This window comes from Geotrypetes seraphini, chromosome 1 (assembly GCF_902459505.1).
Source record: "Geotrypetes seraphini chromosome 1, aGeoSer1.1, whole genome shotgun sequence".
Lineage (NCBI taxonomy): Eukaryota > Metazoa > Chordata > Amphibia > Gymnophiona > Dermophiidae > Geotrypetes > Geotrypetes seraphini.
In genome coordinates this window covers 175,507,917-175,527,197 of record NC_047084.1, presented here as the reverse complement: position 1 = coordinate 175,527,197, position 19,281 = coordinate 175,507,917, and the positions used below count along the sequence as shown (strand labels likewise).

Sequence of the window (19,281 nt, the reverse complement as noted above, 5' to 3'; positions counted from 1 at the left end):
TCATTCTATGCATGAAGTCAGAAAGAACATTTTATTTTCCAGCTTTTTCTTAGCTAACAGTTTTATAACTTTTCTATAACATCCAAGTTCAAGAAGTGTCATACATTCTAATGCATACCGTATATACTTTGACATGTGCTGTATATATGGTGGTATATTAGCACATGTCCGTTATTGAAAAATTCTGACATTCAACCAAGTGCCAATAATCGAAATGTGTTTTGGGACGTATCCAGAGACTTTTTTTAGGCCTCTGAATCCCGCTGTGTGCCCAGAGCTCAATAAAACAATTTGTACATACTCCTCCTACTGGGAGAGGAGTGTGGCCTAGTGATTAGAGCTAATGCCTCAGCACCCTGAGGTTGTGCGTTCAATCTCAGCCTGCTCCTTATGACACTGGGCAAGTCACTTAACATACCACTGTCTCAGGTACCACAGTTAAGATTGTGAGCTTGCCGGGACAGATAGGGGAAAAAACACCTAAGAGCACCTGATTATTATCCAATGTATTGTAAACCACTTTAGGTGAATCTCTTCATGAAAAGGTAGTTAATAAATCCCAGTAAATAAATAATTCTATATAGTGCACCGTATATTAGGTATCAAAATGGCAGTTAGGCACTATTCTACAACTTGGTGCCTACAGGTTATTTCTACTAAAAAGTATTAGGGGGGAAATTCTAGAAATGTTGCCTAAACTTCAGCGCCTAAGTTAATTAACAAATGTCATTTAAAATGGCAAAAAAACACGATGTTAAAGTGCCTAAATAATACATACCAGAATTGTTCCTATGTAGGCGCTTTAGGCCTCTAAATGCCACTATGGGCGTGGATAATGCCAGAAGTGACGTTAGGTGGCCTAAAGCGCCTATGTAGGCATGATTCATGACAAAGATAGGTATCATAAATGTAGGCTCCGAAAACCATGGCCTACATTTCCAGCGCCTATCTTTCATGGAGGCGTGATTCTCTATAGTATCACGTAATTGACACATGCCTGGCGGCTACTTTTTAGGTGTCCGCTGATATTGGCGCCCTATAGAGAATCAGGGCCTAAGTCTTAACAAGTGCTACAAATTTAGGCGGCCTTCAAAGAAAATAGGGCACTATGCATGTTAGGCGTGGGCGTGGCTTCATGTGAGGTGCCTTGTTACAGAATCACTGCTCTTAAGTGTGCTTAAGCGCTTGCATGGCCACCTAACTATTAGTTGTGCCTAGAGCTGGCCTATTTATTAGGTACCTCCAAAATAGGTGCTGCTCAGCATGATTCACTAAACAGCACCCAATTTTACTTGAATCGCGCTGAACGGTGTCTAATTCAGTGCCTAACCTTTGGCCTCTTCTTATAGAATTTGCCCTTCAGTGCTGAATTTGCCCTTCAGTGCTGGTGACTGAATGTAGGCACTACTGTAATTGCTGACTTCGGCTAGTATTTTTATAACAGATTAGATTCACAAATTTGTCATGATAGAATACTAATTTAACACCTAGATTTTGAGTGCCTTTTAAGGAATTCACCCAACTGACCCCTCCCCTCCCCCCCCCCCCACACACACACACCTTTTTATAAAACCATAGCACGATTTTTTTAGCTCAAGCCTCGGCAGTAACAACTCTGACGCACATAGGGGGGTGGGGGGAGGGTAAGACCAGTGTATTCACCTTTATCTCATGCCTATTCATTGTCAATATCCTGAAAATATAAGTGATTTTGGTGAAATATTTGTGAAGCCCTACTGAAAATACTGGAAACTTGGAATACAGAATGTGAGAGGAAAAATGAGAGATGATTGCTCATATAAATTTGGATGCCATGCTGTGAGAGACCGAAACCTTTGTCCAGTCTTGATCAGAAATGATGATCCTACGGTATTCTATCTGTAAGAGGACTGAGGAAAGTGAATTCCATTGTTCTGTCATAAATGTGTTTTTATTAATGTACTACTGGATATTAAAAGTAGCATGATGTACACAGTTATCATCCCCTCTCAGGCTTGTTTACAGTGTCACCACACACAAGGGAATGACAGGATGAGCTCATGGAGCTAAGGGAAGAATTTATTCTACCCAATATCTTTTATTAGAACACTACATCAGCACTACAAGGGAGGTGTTAAAATACAGCAACCTGGCTGTGTCCTAGTTCAAAGAGACGCCACCTGTCTCAGATACTCATCTGGCACACATCCAAGTTCAAGCTTTCAGGTCTGTTTCACACTTTCCATCTCAGTTTGACTAAAATATCATATGCACATGGTCTCAGATACTGTATTCCTGCTTCACTAAACAAGAGAACTGAGTGGGGAAGTAAGGGTGCATGAACATTTTTCAGGTCTGCAAATTTCCCCTCTCAAAAGGTTTTTCAGTACCACTTGAATAATCAGAAATGAAAAGCTATTTTAAAAAAAAACCACACACACACAGCTATAGAAGTCAGTATTTCAGGATGCCTCAGTAGTTTTTCTCTTTTCATACATCATTTATTTAAAATACTTTTTATACTTGTCGAAAGCAATGTGCAAACTATAAAACACAAACCCTCAATATTTTAAAGTCCACAGTCAAGATTGCTTAAAAATGTGAACTTCAGCATCAGGCATGTATCCAGGTTTGGGGGGGAACCTAAACCCAAAGTGGGGTTGAGTGGGCCCACATTTTGCCTCACCTTCCTTCTACTCTCTGCTCCTGCTGCAACCCCACATACCTGGGCTGGCAGCGATCTCAAAGACCTCCACCAGCTGATGTTTGTTTTCCTGAGCCGCTACACTACTTGCTCCCCCTCCCCCCCCTACACACATGCTTGATTTTAGTGAAATTGATCATGTGCAAAGGAGACCTGCCCCCTGCACCTAAGGGCCGCCGCGAGAGCAGATGGCTGGGCACGATGGACCACTGGTCCCCAGCAGCGGCAATTCTTATGTTCTTTAAAAAATTCTGAATATTGACCCCCTGTAAATCTAAGCCTAGAGTTGGCTATCTGAGATCCTGGAGCATTGAGTTTGATTCCCACTGCAGCTCCTTGTGACCCTGGGCAAGTCACTTAACCCTCTACTGCTCTAGGTACAAAACTTAGATTGTGAGCCCTTTAGGGACAGAGAAAAGATCTGCATATCGGACTGAATTCTATAAATGGCACCCCAAAATTGGCACTGATGATGAAAAAAAATAAACTAAGCACTATGGTATGAATGGTGCTCAAAGTTAGATGCTGTTTATAGAGTAGCACTTGGTACAGGGTCCTGCGACTAATTTTAAGTGCAATCATTTATACCAACTAAACAGTGAGGTAAATCCTCACACCTGAATTAAGTGCAGATCACCCTTATTCTATAAAAGCGCTCATACATTACAGGAATGCTTGCACTATTCTTATGACCCTCCCATGGCCATGCCTATTTTTTGGGTCTGCACGCATAATTTACGTGCAGATCAGGGTACATAAATTTGTGTGCATAACTTTTAACTAATTCCTCTTAGCACCAATAAATAACCATTGCACCTTGAGCTTTGAAATGGAGAGTCCCTTCTTCCACTGGTTAATCCATGCCAGGTTTTGCAAGTAGTCAGTGGGACTTAGTCCAGGTCAATAATGGAAACCCATAAGAGGGACAACAAAAGGAAGATTCATTTTGATGATGTGTTAGCAAATAAACATTGCTAAGTTTTGGGGAAAAAAACAAAAGGAATTGACCCCAAAATATCCACAGAGAAGAAAATCCAGAGAAAACAAAAAAAAACTCTGTGGAGTGACGATGTTCCTAAATGGACTTTATTTGAAAGTGTCAAAGTTCCAAAGGTACACTGAAATCATCTACATAAAATAAATTCATCCAAATAAAAATAAATTCATCCACATAAAAATAAATTCATCCATATAAAAATAAAGGGCTTTCTATTGCAAACGAAAGCAGTGTCTCACTTCCGGCTCAACACACAATTGTTTCCTACATATTTACCTTTATAGGACCCCCAGGGACCCCTGAAGAAACGTGGACCGTGTTGGGTCCTGTATCCCTAGCGGACTAGGTCCTTTACGGTTTTTATGTGGATGAATTTATTTTATGTGGATGATTTCAGTGTACCTTTGGAACTTTGACACTTTCAAAGTCCATTTAGGAACATTGTCACTCCACAGAATTTTTTTGGTTTTCTCTAAGTTTTGGGGAGACCACGTTCAGATTTGAATAAAAGACCCTAAGTATAATGAGATTCCATTCCTATGCTAATTATCCTTTTGACATTATTCTTCACTGTAATGGTACCAGTGGGACATACAAACTCCATATACAAAAAAAAAAGACAAAAGCAGTCTTAAGTATGCTATTACTACCATTTTTAAGAGATTCAGAAGAAAAGATGTTTTGTGAATTACATTTAAAAGGATGCTAAGTTACTGTAACCTCACTCTCGTGAAACAGGAGTGACTGTATGGAAAGAGTGAGCTTCTTGACTAAACATTCTTTCAAGTACTTATTGTTCTTTCAAGTACTTAGTGTTCCAATTCTGGTTATCAAGATTTTTCAAGTAACGCATGCAGTTACACCATTTTAAGTGACTTACCCTCATAGACTGCTGCAAAGCCTTTCCCTACCCAATTGCTGCTGCTGCGAAACTCCACCCACATCCTGCTGTCTGTGGTGGTAAGGAGCTCTGGTAATTTGTCACCACAAAACCTTCCTGCAAGAGAAAGGGAGAGGCCTGAATGGCTACAGCCTGAATCTGAATGCCCGGTCCATGCTCTTCAAAGACTTTTGGGTTGGCTTCTTTATATGTAATAGTGTTAACTTACTTCCTTGCTTATATAACTGGGCTAATAGAATTCTTCTCAGGTAGCTGAAGCATTTCAATTTTCACTTGGTATCTTATAACACCTCACGGTATATTTCACGTTACACATTATCCCCATGGATTCCATAAAACTGTGTGCTATCCTGTGATGCACAATCAACTAAACTGACTAATGATCCAATTAGTGCCGATAATTGGTAACAGTTTGCATTTGCATGTGCATCTGCTATGCGCTATTCTATAAAGAGCTGTGTGCAACTTAAAAGGGGGCATGGCCCTGGACAAGGCCAATATTAGGGAGGGGGTGCAAACAGGGCAACTGCCCTGGACCCCAGAGATCCATAAAAATACTAGGAGTCACCTTAGACACCCACCTAACCTTGATCGATCACACAAACCTGGTAACAAAAAAGTGCTTCTCCACACTTTGGAAATTAAAAACCATCAAAAAATATTTCGACCCCTTATCCTTCAGATTACTGGTACAGTCATTGATACTATCCACCCTAGACTACTGCAATATCATTTACGTGGGTATACCTAAAAAAAACATGAAAAAATTAAGAATAGTGCAAAACACAGCTGTCCGCTTAATATTCAGACTTAAAAAAAGTGATCACATTAGTCCCTACTACAAACTTCTACACTGGTTGCCAGTTGAGGCACAAATTTTATTCAAATTCTCTTGTTTTTGTTACAAACTGGTGTGAGGAATGGCCCCCAATTATCTTTCACCTCATTTCAAATTATACACTCCCACAAGGACAACCAGAAATTGCAATCTCTTTGCCTACCCGAAGATCACAGATTGCAAATACAGAACCTTTCTGGAAAGAACATTTAAGTTTCAAGCTAGCAGACAGCAAACCTGGCTAGGCAACTTCATTGATAGAGCCAGATTGACTTACGGCGCCTTTCGGAAAGAAATTAAGACTGCTCTGTTCAATAGATTTATTTCCTAGTCAAAACACTCCCTCCTTCTAAAACTATTACTCTTCATGCTGATACTACGCTCCCTCACTAATTATATTCTGTACTCTCTGTCTGTTCAGTGTCTTACTCTCCATTTGTATTCTGTAATTCGCTGGCCATCCAGCCCCTTCACTGTAACATGTTAATACTATATTGTAGTTCGCTAATTGTTAAGATTGTAATTCATTGATCTTTAAGATTGTAATTCGCTGATTGTACAGCTCTCTTTACTGTGAACCGCCTAGAAGTTGTAAGATTATGGCGGTATAGAAAAATAAAGTTATTATTATTAATGGGCTCCCATGGTCTGGGAAGTTCTTCCCTTCTCCCCGCCTTATTCCGAATCCCCCCTCACCTGTATGCAACGAGGTTGCCTGTGCAGCAGCAGTTCTCTAGCTCTTCCCATGGCCTCCTTGGTGCGGTTCCTTTGCTGTGGTCCTCCACCTCTCTGATGCAACTTCTTGTTTCCACGTGGGGAACCATGGCAGAGGAATAACGCCAAGAAGGTCAAGGGCAGAGTTAGAGTATCACTGCCATGACGACAACCTTTAGAACCAGATGTGGGGAAGGGAAGGACATTCTGGCCTGCAGGGGTCCCTTGGAGCAACTGATTATAAAAATTAAGAGAGGAGTGATAGATGGGAGGGCATTTGGTGGGAGAAATAAGAGAAGGGGCAGGGAGGAGAGAAATTGGGGAGGGGGCTCCTTAATTTCTGCCCTGGGCCCCATAATGTCTATGTCTAACACTAGCCCTGGCCTTGGGAGAAGCATGGGCAGGTCAGGGGCATGCACTAAAAATACACACAGTATTGCTGAATTTTGGGAAGCTGCGCCTAACTTACGCACCAGGGTTTACACCAGGTTTCAGGTGGTGTAAATCCTTGCACCCAAAGTTTGATGAGAAAATTGGCACGAAGAGTTATTCTATACATGGCATGCAACTTAGAGTGCTGTTTAGAGACTAGCACTAATTTTATTTTATTACTAGTCTTATAGCCCGTTACATTAACGGGTGCTAGAATATATGTGTGTGTGTCTCTCTATTTCTTTCTCTCTCTCTCCTTAGCCGCTTTCTTTCTTTCTGTCTTTCTTTTTCCTTGGCTGTCCATCACCACCCTTGCCTGCTCCCCCTGTCCATTCTCCCTTCCTTTTACCTCCCCTGTGTCCACCACCACCCCTTCATAGCTCTCCTTATGCTGCAGCAGCCCTTCTCCCTTTGTTTTGCCTCCCCCCTGTCCAGCAGCACCTTCCTTCACCCCCTGTCCAACATTAGGCCTCCGTTCCTTTTTCTTCACCCCCCCCTGTCCATCAGCACCTCTTTCCTTCTCCCCCTGTCCAGCAGTAGGCGTCCCTTCCTTTTTCTCCCCCCTCCTCCTTCTTATCCCTATGATACACTTATCTTGCTCTGCCCCGATCAGAGGTTTCCGACAGCCGCCCAGTTGCACCCATTGGAAAAGTTCCCTCTGCGGCATCCCGCACCCCTCATGACGCGACTCCCGCTGTCTTTCTTTCTGTCTGTCTCTGTCCCTGGCCCCCTTTGTCTGTTTGTCTTTCTGTGTATCTCCCTGCCCCTGTGTCTTTCTTCTTTTCTTTCTGTGTCCCTTCCTCCCTCTGTCTGTCTGTCCGAAGCAGCATTCTCTCCCCCTCCATTTCCCTTCCCCCACACCAGTTCCCTGTGCACCTTCCCCTGTGTCTTTCTTCTTGTAGCGTTTCCTCTACCCCCTTTCCCTTCCCACAGTCGCGACTACAAACGAGGGTCCGAGTCCTTTGCGGCCCCCCCCCTTCCCTTCCCGCGGGCCCGACTGGCGATTTAAGCAGCGTGTCAGCAGTCTTCACACGCTGCTTTGGGTCCTTCTACTGCCCTGATTTACTCTGGCATGTCCGGAGCAAATCAGGGCAGTAGAAGGGCCCGAAGCAGCGTGTGAAGACTGCTGACACGCTGCTTAAATCGCCAGTCGGGCCCGCGGGAAGGGAAGAGGGGGGGCGGCAAATGACTCGGGTCCCGGGCAGTGGAAAGTTGCAGGGCTCCTCGGTGGGGGCGCTGAGTGGCCACGAACCCTCTCCTCCCAGACCCCCCCTGGAGGAACGGAGATCTACGGCTACAACCGCTGGCTTCGGCGTCTTCTATTCACTGCGGCCAAGCCTAGCGGAAACAGGAAGTAGTCAGAGAGGGCGGGCCGCAGTGGACAGAAGACAGCAAAGCCAGCGTTAGCGCAGTGCAGCGATTTTCTCTTTATTTTTAAAAGCGGGTGAAGCGGGTGAGCCGGCGAGAAGGAGGAGGTGGTGGTTTTGGCAGTGAGTGAGGGCGTGAGGGGGGGAGTCGCCGGCTGTGCTGTGCTTTCCCGATCTGTCCGCCGCATACGCACTCTGGCCACGGACCTACGGATCAGGGATGACAGATCACGCAGGTCTGAGTGCGCATGCGCGGCTAGCTTTTTATTATATAGGATTTTTATTTATTTATTTTTAGAATTTATATACCACTTATAGTCTAAGTGGTTTACATTTAGATACTCAAGCAGTTTTCCCTATCTGTCCTGGTGGGCTCGCACTCTAATGGCTCATTAGTCAATTTAGTTGCTTGTGTATCACAGGATAGCCGCCGTTTTGCACGTGGACATTTGTGGATTCCAGGGGATAATGTGTAACATGAAATATACCGTGAGGTGTTATAACATACCAGGTGAAAAGTTAAATGCTTGAGCTACCTGATACCTCAAGTTTATTTAAAATTTCTTATACCACCCAATCAGTCTTCTAGGCGGTGTACAAATCTGTAAAAGCAAAGGACAACCTTTAGGTAAAATAAAAATTTGAAGTGACGCTACGTCACCATCTATAACTATAAAAATTTTTAAAAACTATTAAAAACACAGACAAACAAGAACATTTTTTCAGCCCCATTTACTGAATCTAGTTCTATATTCCAAGCATTAGTGATCAATGGGGATTAACAGCTCTGCGTATGCTGAATTTCAAAGACAATTTGGTTGCTCTACCTCATTCCTACCCTGATAAACATCTCTCCTTTTATGCTTAGGTTTTTTTTAAGTGAGTGATAATTTTGTAATATGGACAGTCGCTCGGCTAAGATTATAAACCTTGACTCATATTACTCTTTCTACATAGGACCAAAGGGGTAGATATTATAATAACCCACAGGACTGCCTCATTCCCTATAAGCATGTGCGCTTGAGCTAATAAAACATGATCCATTATGTTTTCTCGCATAAAGAAGAAATGACATTTTACTACCAATAAAAGTGACTACAAAAGAATAAGATTCTAATCGGTCAAACATGTTTAAAGAAAGTCTTCCAAATTAATAACGGCCTGAAAGAGGATATTGCCAGTTCCTTCCCAGCACTAGTCCGGCACAAGGGAAATTCAAGAGTGCAATGACTAAAGCTGTGCCGGCATCTCATGTTTCCACTGGACAAAGGAATCATTACACTGGCGTCTTTGCAGGCTACAATGCCTTTTAAATGTAAACAAGGAAAGACAGCAGATTAGTATGAAATAAAAAACGCATAGGAAAGAAAGAGCAAAGCAGCTTCACAGTCATAAACTAATCAGGGGCCACATTAAGCATAGTAGAAAGCTTAAAAGAGGAAGTAAATTTAAAAAACATCATCAACATCTTCTCGCACATCAGGCAGCATTATGCGGTACAGACCTGGAACAACTGCTTATGCCTACTACTTATGGGCAGGGCCGGATTTTCCTATAGGCTAACTAGGCTTCAAGATCAAGAGGGGCCTACATTCAAATTGTTAGCAAAATTAAAATTACACTATTCTAGCCACCGGTCCTGAGAGGCACCTAGAATTTTTATTAAATTGTTTTTTTAATCAGCTTTCAATGGCATGATCAACCCCCACCCTCTTACAAAACAGTAGTGTGGATCTTAGCACCGGCCATGGTGGTCTAAGCTCCAATACTCATAGGAATTTTGTGAGCATCGGAGCTGTTACCTCTGTGCCCGACGTTACAGTTTTGTAAAAGGGGGGGTTAGTTAGGAGCCAACAGAGGCAATCTAGACACCTGCTGGTGTCTAATTTTAGGTGGCCCTTATAAAATTTCCCTCTTTGTGTTTACTCATTTCACTCCATTCAGGATTTTACAGATTTCTATTACTTCTCAGCAGTCTCTTCTTCAAGCAGACGAGCACTAGTTTTTTTAGCCTTTGCTCATATGGAGAGGTCCATCTTCTTAAACATTGTTGTCACCTTTCCCTGTACCTCTACAGCTACACAATCATCTCCAATTTCTGTAATGGCGCCCAAACTTAGGTGCACAATTGGGCATGCAGCTGCAGAATTGGGCCAGTTAGGTGTATAATGTAATTAACTAACGTGGCAAAAAAATTAGCGTTAACTACTAATAATTGGCTTTAAAAAGCACTAATGGGTGCTAATTTGCATTTACGCATGTATCAGACTTTTGTGCCTAGTCTACTACCCGGTGTGTCGCAAACTTTTTAAACTCCGGCATACCAATCTTGGGTCTGCGGCTGTAGGGCACCTGGAAATGCGCAGATATCAACATGATGATGTCATGCGCATGCATGATGTCATCACATCAAAGTCCGTGCATGTGCAGATGTCCTCTAGCCGCGGCCCTGAGCCTCTTATTACCGTCGGTGGAGGCTAGGGGCTGCAGAAGGAGGTGAGGAGGAAAGGAGCAGGCACTGATTGACTGACTACAGGATGTGCCTCTCGCCACAAGAGGCACGTCCTGGAAGCAATCAGCTAGAGCCTAGCAAATAATCTTATAGTTTTGTATAGATTATTTATGAAAAAAAACTAAGCTGTTATTATGAAATATAATTCAGTTCCAAGTTCTCAGTTCCTGTAATGAATATTTTAACACTTCTGTAGTTAATAAAGCGTTTCCCAGTTTTCCCACAAACTGAAGGAAAAGCAGACCAGAATCTTTCTAGCTCTTATTGCTGCTCTCAGCCAAATTCACACTCTGTAGTCAGTAGGGAAACCCTGAGGTTTTCATTTATGATTTTACAAAGCCATGCTAGTGTAAGCTGTCAGAATAATATCTTGAAAACAAACATGCATTCTCCTTTAATGATTCCACTCTCATTTTACAAACTGAGATGGAAAATGTTTTCCCTTACTGTGAAATACTGAATGAAACTGACTAGAAAAATGTACATATCCTGATTAATGTCACAGTGCAGATAAATTTTCACAAGCTGGCCTTATATGCCACTTTCTGGACAAAGGCTTTAGCTCTCAAGCTCTTTTCTCATCAAAGTTAGATTGCTGGACTTTTGTGTTTATGTTTCACTCAAACACTAGGCTGAAGCCATTATTAGCAGCACATGTGGTTTGAGGCTGTTGTTTGTCAAGCTGTCTCAAATTTCTTGTTAATAATAATCTATGTCTCTACCAATTGAATTTATTAGCTTGAAAATCTATTCAAGCACTACACAGGGCTTAAAACTAATCTGCAGCTGCTGTGGATTGCTTGGCCTGGAGACCAGCACATTTAGGCAAACCCAGCCCAGATTAACTAGCACTGGCCAGAAGACTCAGTCCCGATTCAAATCAATCACAAATAGGGGTACCAGACGTCTGGATTTCTTCAGACATGTCCACATTTGGAGAACATGTCCGCGTCCGGATGGCTTTTCAAAACCCGGCACTTTGTCCAGGTTTTGAAAAGCCTCCCTCAAAATCGCTGTCGGGCAGGAGGGAACGTGATTATGTCACTCATCAGGTCGCATGCGCGAATGCCCTCTTCCTCACCAAAGCAGGCAGCAGGGGGCAGGACTGAGGCGTGATGGGGCGGAGATGGATAGAGCTGGGCGGGCCTGGGGTCAGACCTAAAAGGGTCCGGATTCTCCAAATGAAAACTCTGGTCACCCTAATCACAAACAACCCCTTTTCAGAAACAGTTTCTTACCCAGAAGAGGTGATTTTCTCCAGTAGCCGTCCCTCACTTCAACATAGTCATACCAGCAGAGGCTGCTCTTGTAGAGATCCATTGTTGTAAAATTCAAGACAATCTGCAAATCACAATGGAACAAAAAAGGACAGATAAATGAGTACAGATTTAACAAAGATTTCTTCTGATCTAAACATTGCTACCTGCACGTACAGTACATAACCAGATATTTAGAAGTAAGCATTGACCAGCTACACATAGGGATAAGCAGACTTAGTCAAACTCATGTACCCAAATGCCAAGGATTTATGGTCCCATGTCCAAGGAGCTTCTGGGTAACTATCGATTGAACAAATGCATTATATTTACCAAACAGAGCTTTGGCAGGGACCAGAAAGAAAACAAAATATGAGAATAGCTGCCAGTTATCAGACTGAACACACCCAACCTCCAAGAACATTACAGTGCCAGTATCTTGGCCTAATCAACCACAACGTTCATAAATTTGTTTACAGAACACGTTCACCAAAATTCGTATTATTCCATTTGGAAGCAGCTGGCTCTTTGAGTGTAAAAGAGATTTACTGTACTGTGCTCTAAAGTAGGAACCAAATATGTTGCTTTAATGGAGTTATTTTTTGATGTAGCTGTAAAATCTGAACCAGAAAGACATTCCCTTCTGCAGTATATTTAATTACTGCAGCCTAACAATTTGAGAGCAACAAAGAGGGGTTGAACAGTTCCTACCGCTGTACGTCTACAGATACTGACACTAAATGGAGCTCCTTAGTGCTTTGATAAATCAGCAAATGACAGTAATAAGCTTGGAGTAGTTCTTAAACCGTTTTCCGGCACATTTGTGGATTTGTATTCTCTCAACGGGCAGCGGACTGCGCTGGTGTCATGCCCTGGCACAGCTGCAAAGGCATCACCAGGATCAGAGGATATAAAATTTCAACCGGCACTCAAATTAAAACATTATGTCTAATTTCTCTGGGAACTCTCTTTGTCATACTTAGAAATGAGGAAAACCATAAGTCGGCAGAAAGGAAGCATAAACAAGAGCATTTGTGAGAAAGTGGGAAGAAAGAAGACAGCAAAAGCGCAAGAAAAAGTATTAGCATGCCTAAGGTGCCCTGTCTGCAAATTGTCATCCTCTATCCAGCTCAAAGTATGCACCAGTTTCCACAGTGTGAGAAAAAGAGGCATTAGGGAGAAAAATAGTTTATGGATTTTGCATTTTTCATACATATATGTGCTATTTTATTTTTATTGATCATTATTTAATTGCATATTTTAATGAAATACAATAGTCCACATCAACGGGAGAAGGCAACAAAAACAAGAAATTATTTTAACAATATATATGTGTGTTATTTTAGCCTCCTCAGCTGTCCAACACATTTGCATGCACAGTTTACGCTAATTTTGAAAGATAACCTATGGTAGGGAGGGGTGGGAGGGGGGGAGGGATAAGAGTTTATGTAATGTACCAATGATAGCTTCTAAGTGATGTATTTATTGTTAATGTGATTGAATATATATAACACTTGATGCAATTTTGAAAATGAATAAAGAATTAAAAAAAAAAAGAAAGATAACCTACCTAACAGGCCTGGATCAAGGCATAGATAAACTAGGCACAGGCCTAGGGCCCATAGGTTTGGGTGAGGGGTGGGATCATACGCACTTAATACTTGGGAAACTAAGATTGCGACTTCAGGATTTTATTCAAGATGTTACAGATTCTTAAATGTCTCAAAGCTAGAAGGATGATTAAAATGTCCTGATATTTTTCAGAAGTTAGTCTTTTATAACTCTCAAATCCTCCCCTCTTCCAGTATAAATATAGGATACCACCAGTTGAAAGGCTTCTATTCAGAGAAATGAGTGGCAGAGCTGTGGGAACGAGGACTGACCTCTGCATACAGAGAGGGCCATTTTCGATAAGATACTTAAGTCTAACTTTGGACGTTTCCAGCAAAACGTCCGAAGTCAGACGCAGAGAAATGGCCATTTTTTAAAAAAAACAGAAACACCACAATACATCCAAATTTTATTTATTTAGTTTTGAAAATTGCCTACTTAGATGTGATGGCTGCCAGGACGTCCAACCCTTAGGATGTCCAACTTTATTCACCATTTTCGACCACAATACCACACAAGTTCAAAACATCCAAATCCAGAATCAACGCAAAGGCTAGGCAATATAAAATTGCAGACGCAAGTGGTTTGAACCAATTCAAAGGCAAGGCATATGAAAGTTAGAACAAAATTGGAAAAGCCCGTCAAAACCACCAAATTCTTGACATTTTGTTGTGTCTGCCCGAAAACGTTTAATGAAAGCGAACTATAAAGTGACCAATGACCAGCACACGACACAACTAATACGATAAGTGTATTCAGGTAAAGCCTTACGAATGGATATCGCCCGGTATATAACACACATCTAAGGTGTGTTGGGGTGGGGGCAGGAATGGGTAATTCTGAGAAGCAGAAGACCAGATATGATGCCAGGCTTGTGACGTATCGTTACAGGGTGTAGGCAGTGACCCCCCTGGGTACCCACAAACTATTGGCACAAAAACAACAAGCGCTCCCAATATACCCACAGGCAAGATTCCCGCATGCAGGGAAAAATGACATGCAAAGGATCATCAGCGGCAGCAAGATCTCGGCAGACGACCTGCTGGCATGAGCTCTCACCTAGCGATGGGGCGAGCTGTTGGAGAGATGGAGCCAAGTGGGGCTGGCGATCTACCTCTGACTCCTCCGTGATCTATAGGTAGATGGTGATCTATCTTTTGGACATGCCTGCCCTTGACCAATGCCATTCGTCTGCTTCAATAAAACCAGGTCCTGGAGATCATGCAGCAAGCCCATGCCTTATTACCAATCAAATTCGAGGGGTACACCCTTTTATTTGTGCCGGATTTATGTAAACAAATAGCTAAGTCACGTAAGCGGTTACTGGAATATGGCCCTCGTCTAAAACAAATAGGGGCTAAGTTTGGTATGCTATATCCAGCTCGGCTAAGAGTAACATTTAATAACGTGATAAAAGATTTTACCAATCCTTTAGATTTAGCTGAAAACCTGGAATAGGTTTCTCTCTCTATTATTGATAAAACCTTAAGAATTGGTCTCTTGGTAACCATTCACTTTAGTTCTCTTACTGATATACTCATAGGCTCATGAGTAATCTAAGAAAATACTTTTTTACAGAAAGGGTGGTAGATGTGTGGAACAGTCTCCCAGAAGAGGTGGTGGAGACAGAGACTGTGTTTGAATTCAAGAAAGCCTGGGATAGGCACATGGGATTTCTTAGAGAGAGAAAGAGATAATGGTTACTGCGGATGGGCAGCTCTGTGACCTCACAATGCAGGTGCACAGAGCCTTAGCCTATAGGAAGAGGAGATGCAAATGTTAAGAGCCTTAGCCAATAGGGAGAGGAAGAGATAATGGTTACTGCGGATGGGCAGACTGGATGGGACATGTGGAGGAGCAAAATCAAAAAAAGCGTCTAAGTCCCCTTTTGGCCTAAGTCCCTAAACGTTCAACCCAGAAGCAGGGAAAGTGTCCATAACCAAAACAAACATCCATGTTTTGATTATGGCCTTCCTCTGCCTAAACGCCCAATCTCCACTACGTCTAAAAGTACCTCCACAGCACGTCTACACTTTTTAGCCATAATGAAACAAAAACACGCCTAGGCTACAAACGTCCAACAGAAGGGCTTTTAGGCGAAGGAGGAGCCAGTCCTTCGTCTAAAAGCTGGATTCTGTAACCGGTGTCAGTCAAAAACAACACCGGTTACAGAATTCCCCCCCCAACGATCCAGGCAGGAGGGTGCCCAAGCCCTCCTGCCATGTTAAACCGCGACCCCCCCCCCCTCCCGACAACATCGGGGCAAGAGGGAGCTCAAGCCCTCTTGCCCCAACCAACCGCGGCACCCCCGACATATCGGGGCAAGAGGGAGCCCAAGCCCTCTTGCCCCCCCGACTCCCCGACTCCATCGGGGCAAGAGGGAGCCCAAGCCCTCTTGCCCCGCCGATTGTGCCCCCCCCCCGACTCATTCGGGCCAGGAGGGAGCCCAAGCCCTCCTGGTCCAGCCAATCCTCTACCCCCACTACATTACAGGCAGGAGGGATCCCAGGCCCTCCTGCCCTTGACGAACCCCTCTCCCCCAATGTCCGCCCCCACCAGAACCCCCGATCAGCCCCCCTCCCAGCCGACCTGCGACCCCCCGGTAGAACCCACGCCCCCCCCCGCCCCCATACCTTTAGGTAAGTTGGCCGGACAGACGGGTGCCAAACCCGTCTGTCCGGCAGGCAGTCCTCCGATGAATGGGGCCGGATTGGCCCAGCCTAACCAAAGCCCCACCTACTGGTGGGGCCTAAGGCGCCTGGGCCAATCAGAATAGGCCCGGGAGCCTTAGGTCCTGCCTGTGGGCGGGGCCTTAGGCACATGGCCCGGGAAATGGGGAACAGAGATTGGGGAGAAGACGCTAGAAGGGAAGAAGACAGAGATGCCAGACTATAGGGAAAGCGGAGGGAAGAAGATTGGTGCCAGACCAATTGTGGGGTTGGGGAGGTGAAGGGAGAGGCACAGTAACAGAGCAAATGGAAAATGCAGAGAGAAGATGGATGGAAGGAATTGAAGAGAAGATGAGGAAAGATGAGGAAAGCAGAAACCAGACAACAAAGGTAGAAACAAAAATTTCTATTTATTTTCTTTTTAGCTTTAGGATAAAGTAGTATATTAGTTGTGTTGATAAAAATTTATAAACAAAGCCCTGCCAGCTGAACATCTCATTTTCTTGTTCAGCAGCCAGAACTTTGATTTATAAGTAAGGAATAAGATAAATATTGCAGTACTGAGGCTTGTATAGATGCTGCGGGAACAGGAGTCGCGGGGACGGGGCAGGGACAGTGGTTGCAGGGAAAGGGCTGTGATGGGGACAAATTATTTCCCCGTGTCATTCTCTACTTAGAATGTATCATTTGTGTAGCTATTACTATCAACAAAATAACAAAAGTTGACTGTCCCACACTGTCTGCTGACATCTGCTACAGAAAGAATACATCTCGAGATTAGGAGTAAGTTTTTAGTGCGCAAAAAATGTTGTTAGTTTTTTTTTGGGGGGGATGGGTTATTTTCCCAGCAAACTCAAGCCGTGTAACAGACAAGACAGTACTAATGCAGGAATCTTAATTTGGATTTCACAACTTTTCTCACCAGATGGATACTGTAGGAGGGGAATATAATGAGTTTAGCAATATAATAGCATTTGTTTCATTCTTTGTGTTCTGTTATTCTCCTAGAGATGGTGCAGTGCAAAATGCTTACAAGCACTGTGTCATAGCATTGCTTAATATCACTGTCATGTCCTGTTGCTTGTAAAATATGAAGAAACTAGTCTTTAAGCCTGTTACATTAACAAGTGCTAGAATAGATGTGTGTGTCTGTCTTTCTTTCTTTCTCCCTCTCTCTCTTTCCTCGGCTGTCCACCACCACCCCTTCCCTGATCCCCCTGTCCAGCAGCAGCCCTTCTCCCTTCGTTTTACCTCCCCCCTGTCCAGCAGCATCTCTTCCCTGCTCCCCCTGTCCAGCAGTAGGCCTTCTCCCTTCCTTTTACCCCCTCCGTCCAGCAGCACCTCTTACCTGATCCCTCTGTCCAGCAGTAGGCCTTCTCCTTTCTCTGCTCCTCCTGGCCAGCATCCGCTAGCCCGGGCAGCCTCAGGGCTTTTGCTATGCCGGCCCACCTCGCATTATCAAAGTGGGCCGGCCTAGAAAATGCCCCGCGGCTGCTGCGTTTGCTGGATGGGGTGAGAAGAGGCGTACCAGCAGCGCAGGAGTCAAACCGCCACTGAAATCACCATCGCAAGCTGCCCCATGCACCAGATATCAAATTCGGCACGGACGGACACAGCATGGTGTCCCTAAGCATGGACAAAACCCTAACTGTGCGCTTAGGGTTTTATTATAGAGGTTCTAGCCTATGTGACCATGGGTGTGCAGTCAATTAATCATATTGGAGCATATATGTCATGTGTCTCTTTTGTAATCAGTTCACTTTACTATTTACCTACAATAGTTATGAGCCCAAAATTTGCAATTAGGCTTGAGACGTTGAGGGGCATAATAAAAAAACGTCTAAGTCCCCTTTTGGCCTAAGGTCCTAAATGTTGAAAGTAGCAGCAGGGAAAATGTCCATTAAAAAAAAAAAATGTCCAAAATGAGGGGATTTTTTTTGAGAATGGCCTACCTCTACATTCAGCAGTTTAATCTCCTGCCATGGGTTGCGGCAGTTCGGAGGGTGGGGATCCCGATCATGGCAGGGGAGATGAGCCATCTCTCCTGCCGTGATCATTGTGAGGGGAAGAAGGGAGCCCAACCCCTCCTGCTGATATGCACCCGTGACCCCACCCACCCCCCAAAAAAATACGGGCAGGAGGGATCCCAACCCTTCCTATCCACAGCGCACTTCCCCCCCACCTGCCGGGCGGATGGGCTTGGGACCCGTCCATCCATCCAACTTACCGTAAATGAAGGGGGGGTATGTTGAGGTGGGGTTACAGGGATCGGGTGGACGATCCTCAAGCTCTTTGCTAGGTTGACTTAGACATGGGTTCTGTAAATGGTGCCATTATCGGCGGCCGCCTTAAAAATGGCAACCAATCATGTGGCAATCATGCAACAGCGCCATTTACATAATTGCAACTACGTGAAAGGTAGGCACCGGAAATGTACGCCAGGGTTTTCAAGGCCATTTCCAGTACCTACTCTCACAAGAATCACATCCATGGAGGTGCCTTATGACGTTTAATGCCATTTCTAGCATTAACCACATTTGAAACCAAACCTCTTTGCAATCTATCCAGCACTGAAACTTCTACGCTCTTGTTGCTGAAATCTCCTTGAAATCTTGATGGATCTTTATCAAGCACTTCCTCATTCTCCACATAAGCTGTCTACACACCAATCTTACTTCCTCATTCTCCACATAAGCTGTCTACACACCAATCTTACAAAAAGCTTATTTAACAAAGAAAAAATTGAAACAGGTCTATAGGAGGATGGAAGCAAAATATCCAAAGACGATTGCTTAAAAGGTGAGTGTACTAGTGCTTATGACAAAACTCCAGGAACTTCACCAAGATGTAGAGAAGCCCTAGTCCAGGAGCAAAACATAGGAAGAAGGATTTGTTTCTTCTTTACCAAGGCAAAAATAGTATGGATAACGTGACCATTTATTTTTTTCATCAAAATGGGACATCTATTAATATTCAGTCCCGCCCCCAATCCTGCCCTAGCCCCGCCCCCAATTTCTTCCATTCATTTTTCATGTACACACAATATCTTATTATTTCATAATGGTAACCATAAAATTAAAAAAAAAACACAAAGCATCCTATATGCAGAGAAAATGCATTTATATTTGGGGGGTTTTCAACGATGTCACCTCAGTAACTATAAAAAAATAGACAAATATAATGCAAAATATAGACAGAAGATATAAATTCTCAAAACTGACACATTTTGATCACTAAATTGAAAATAAAATCATTTTTCCTACCTTTGCTGTCTGGTGATTTCATGAGTATGGTTGCGTTT

General features: G+C 43.5%; 1 protein-coding gene across 1 annotated transcript in view; it reads right to left on the bottom strand.

Annotated features, from left to right (window-relative positions):
• TLL1 (tolloid like 1) overlaps window positions 1-19,281 on the bottom strand; it is a 414,583-nt gene that overhangs the window by 92,591 nt on the left and 302,711 nt on the right. The window contains 2 exon segments of the mRNA XM_033941915.1: window positions 4,561-4,677; window positions 11,683-11,785. Of these exon segments, the coding sequence (XP_033797806.1) occupies window positions 4,561-4,677; window positions 11,683-11,785 (220 nt within the window).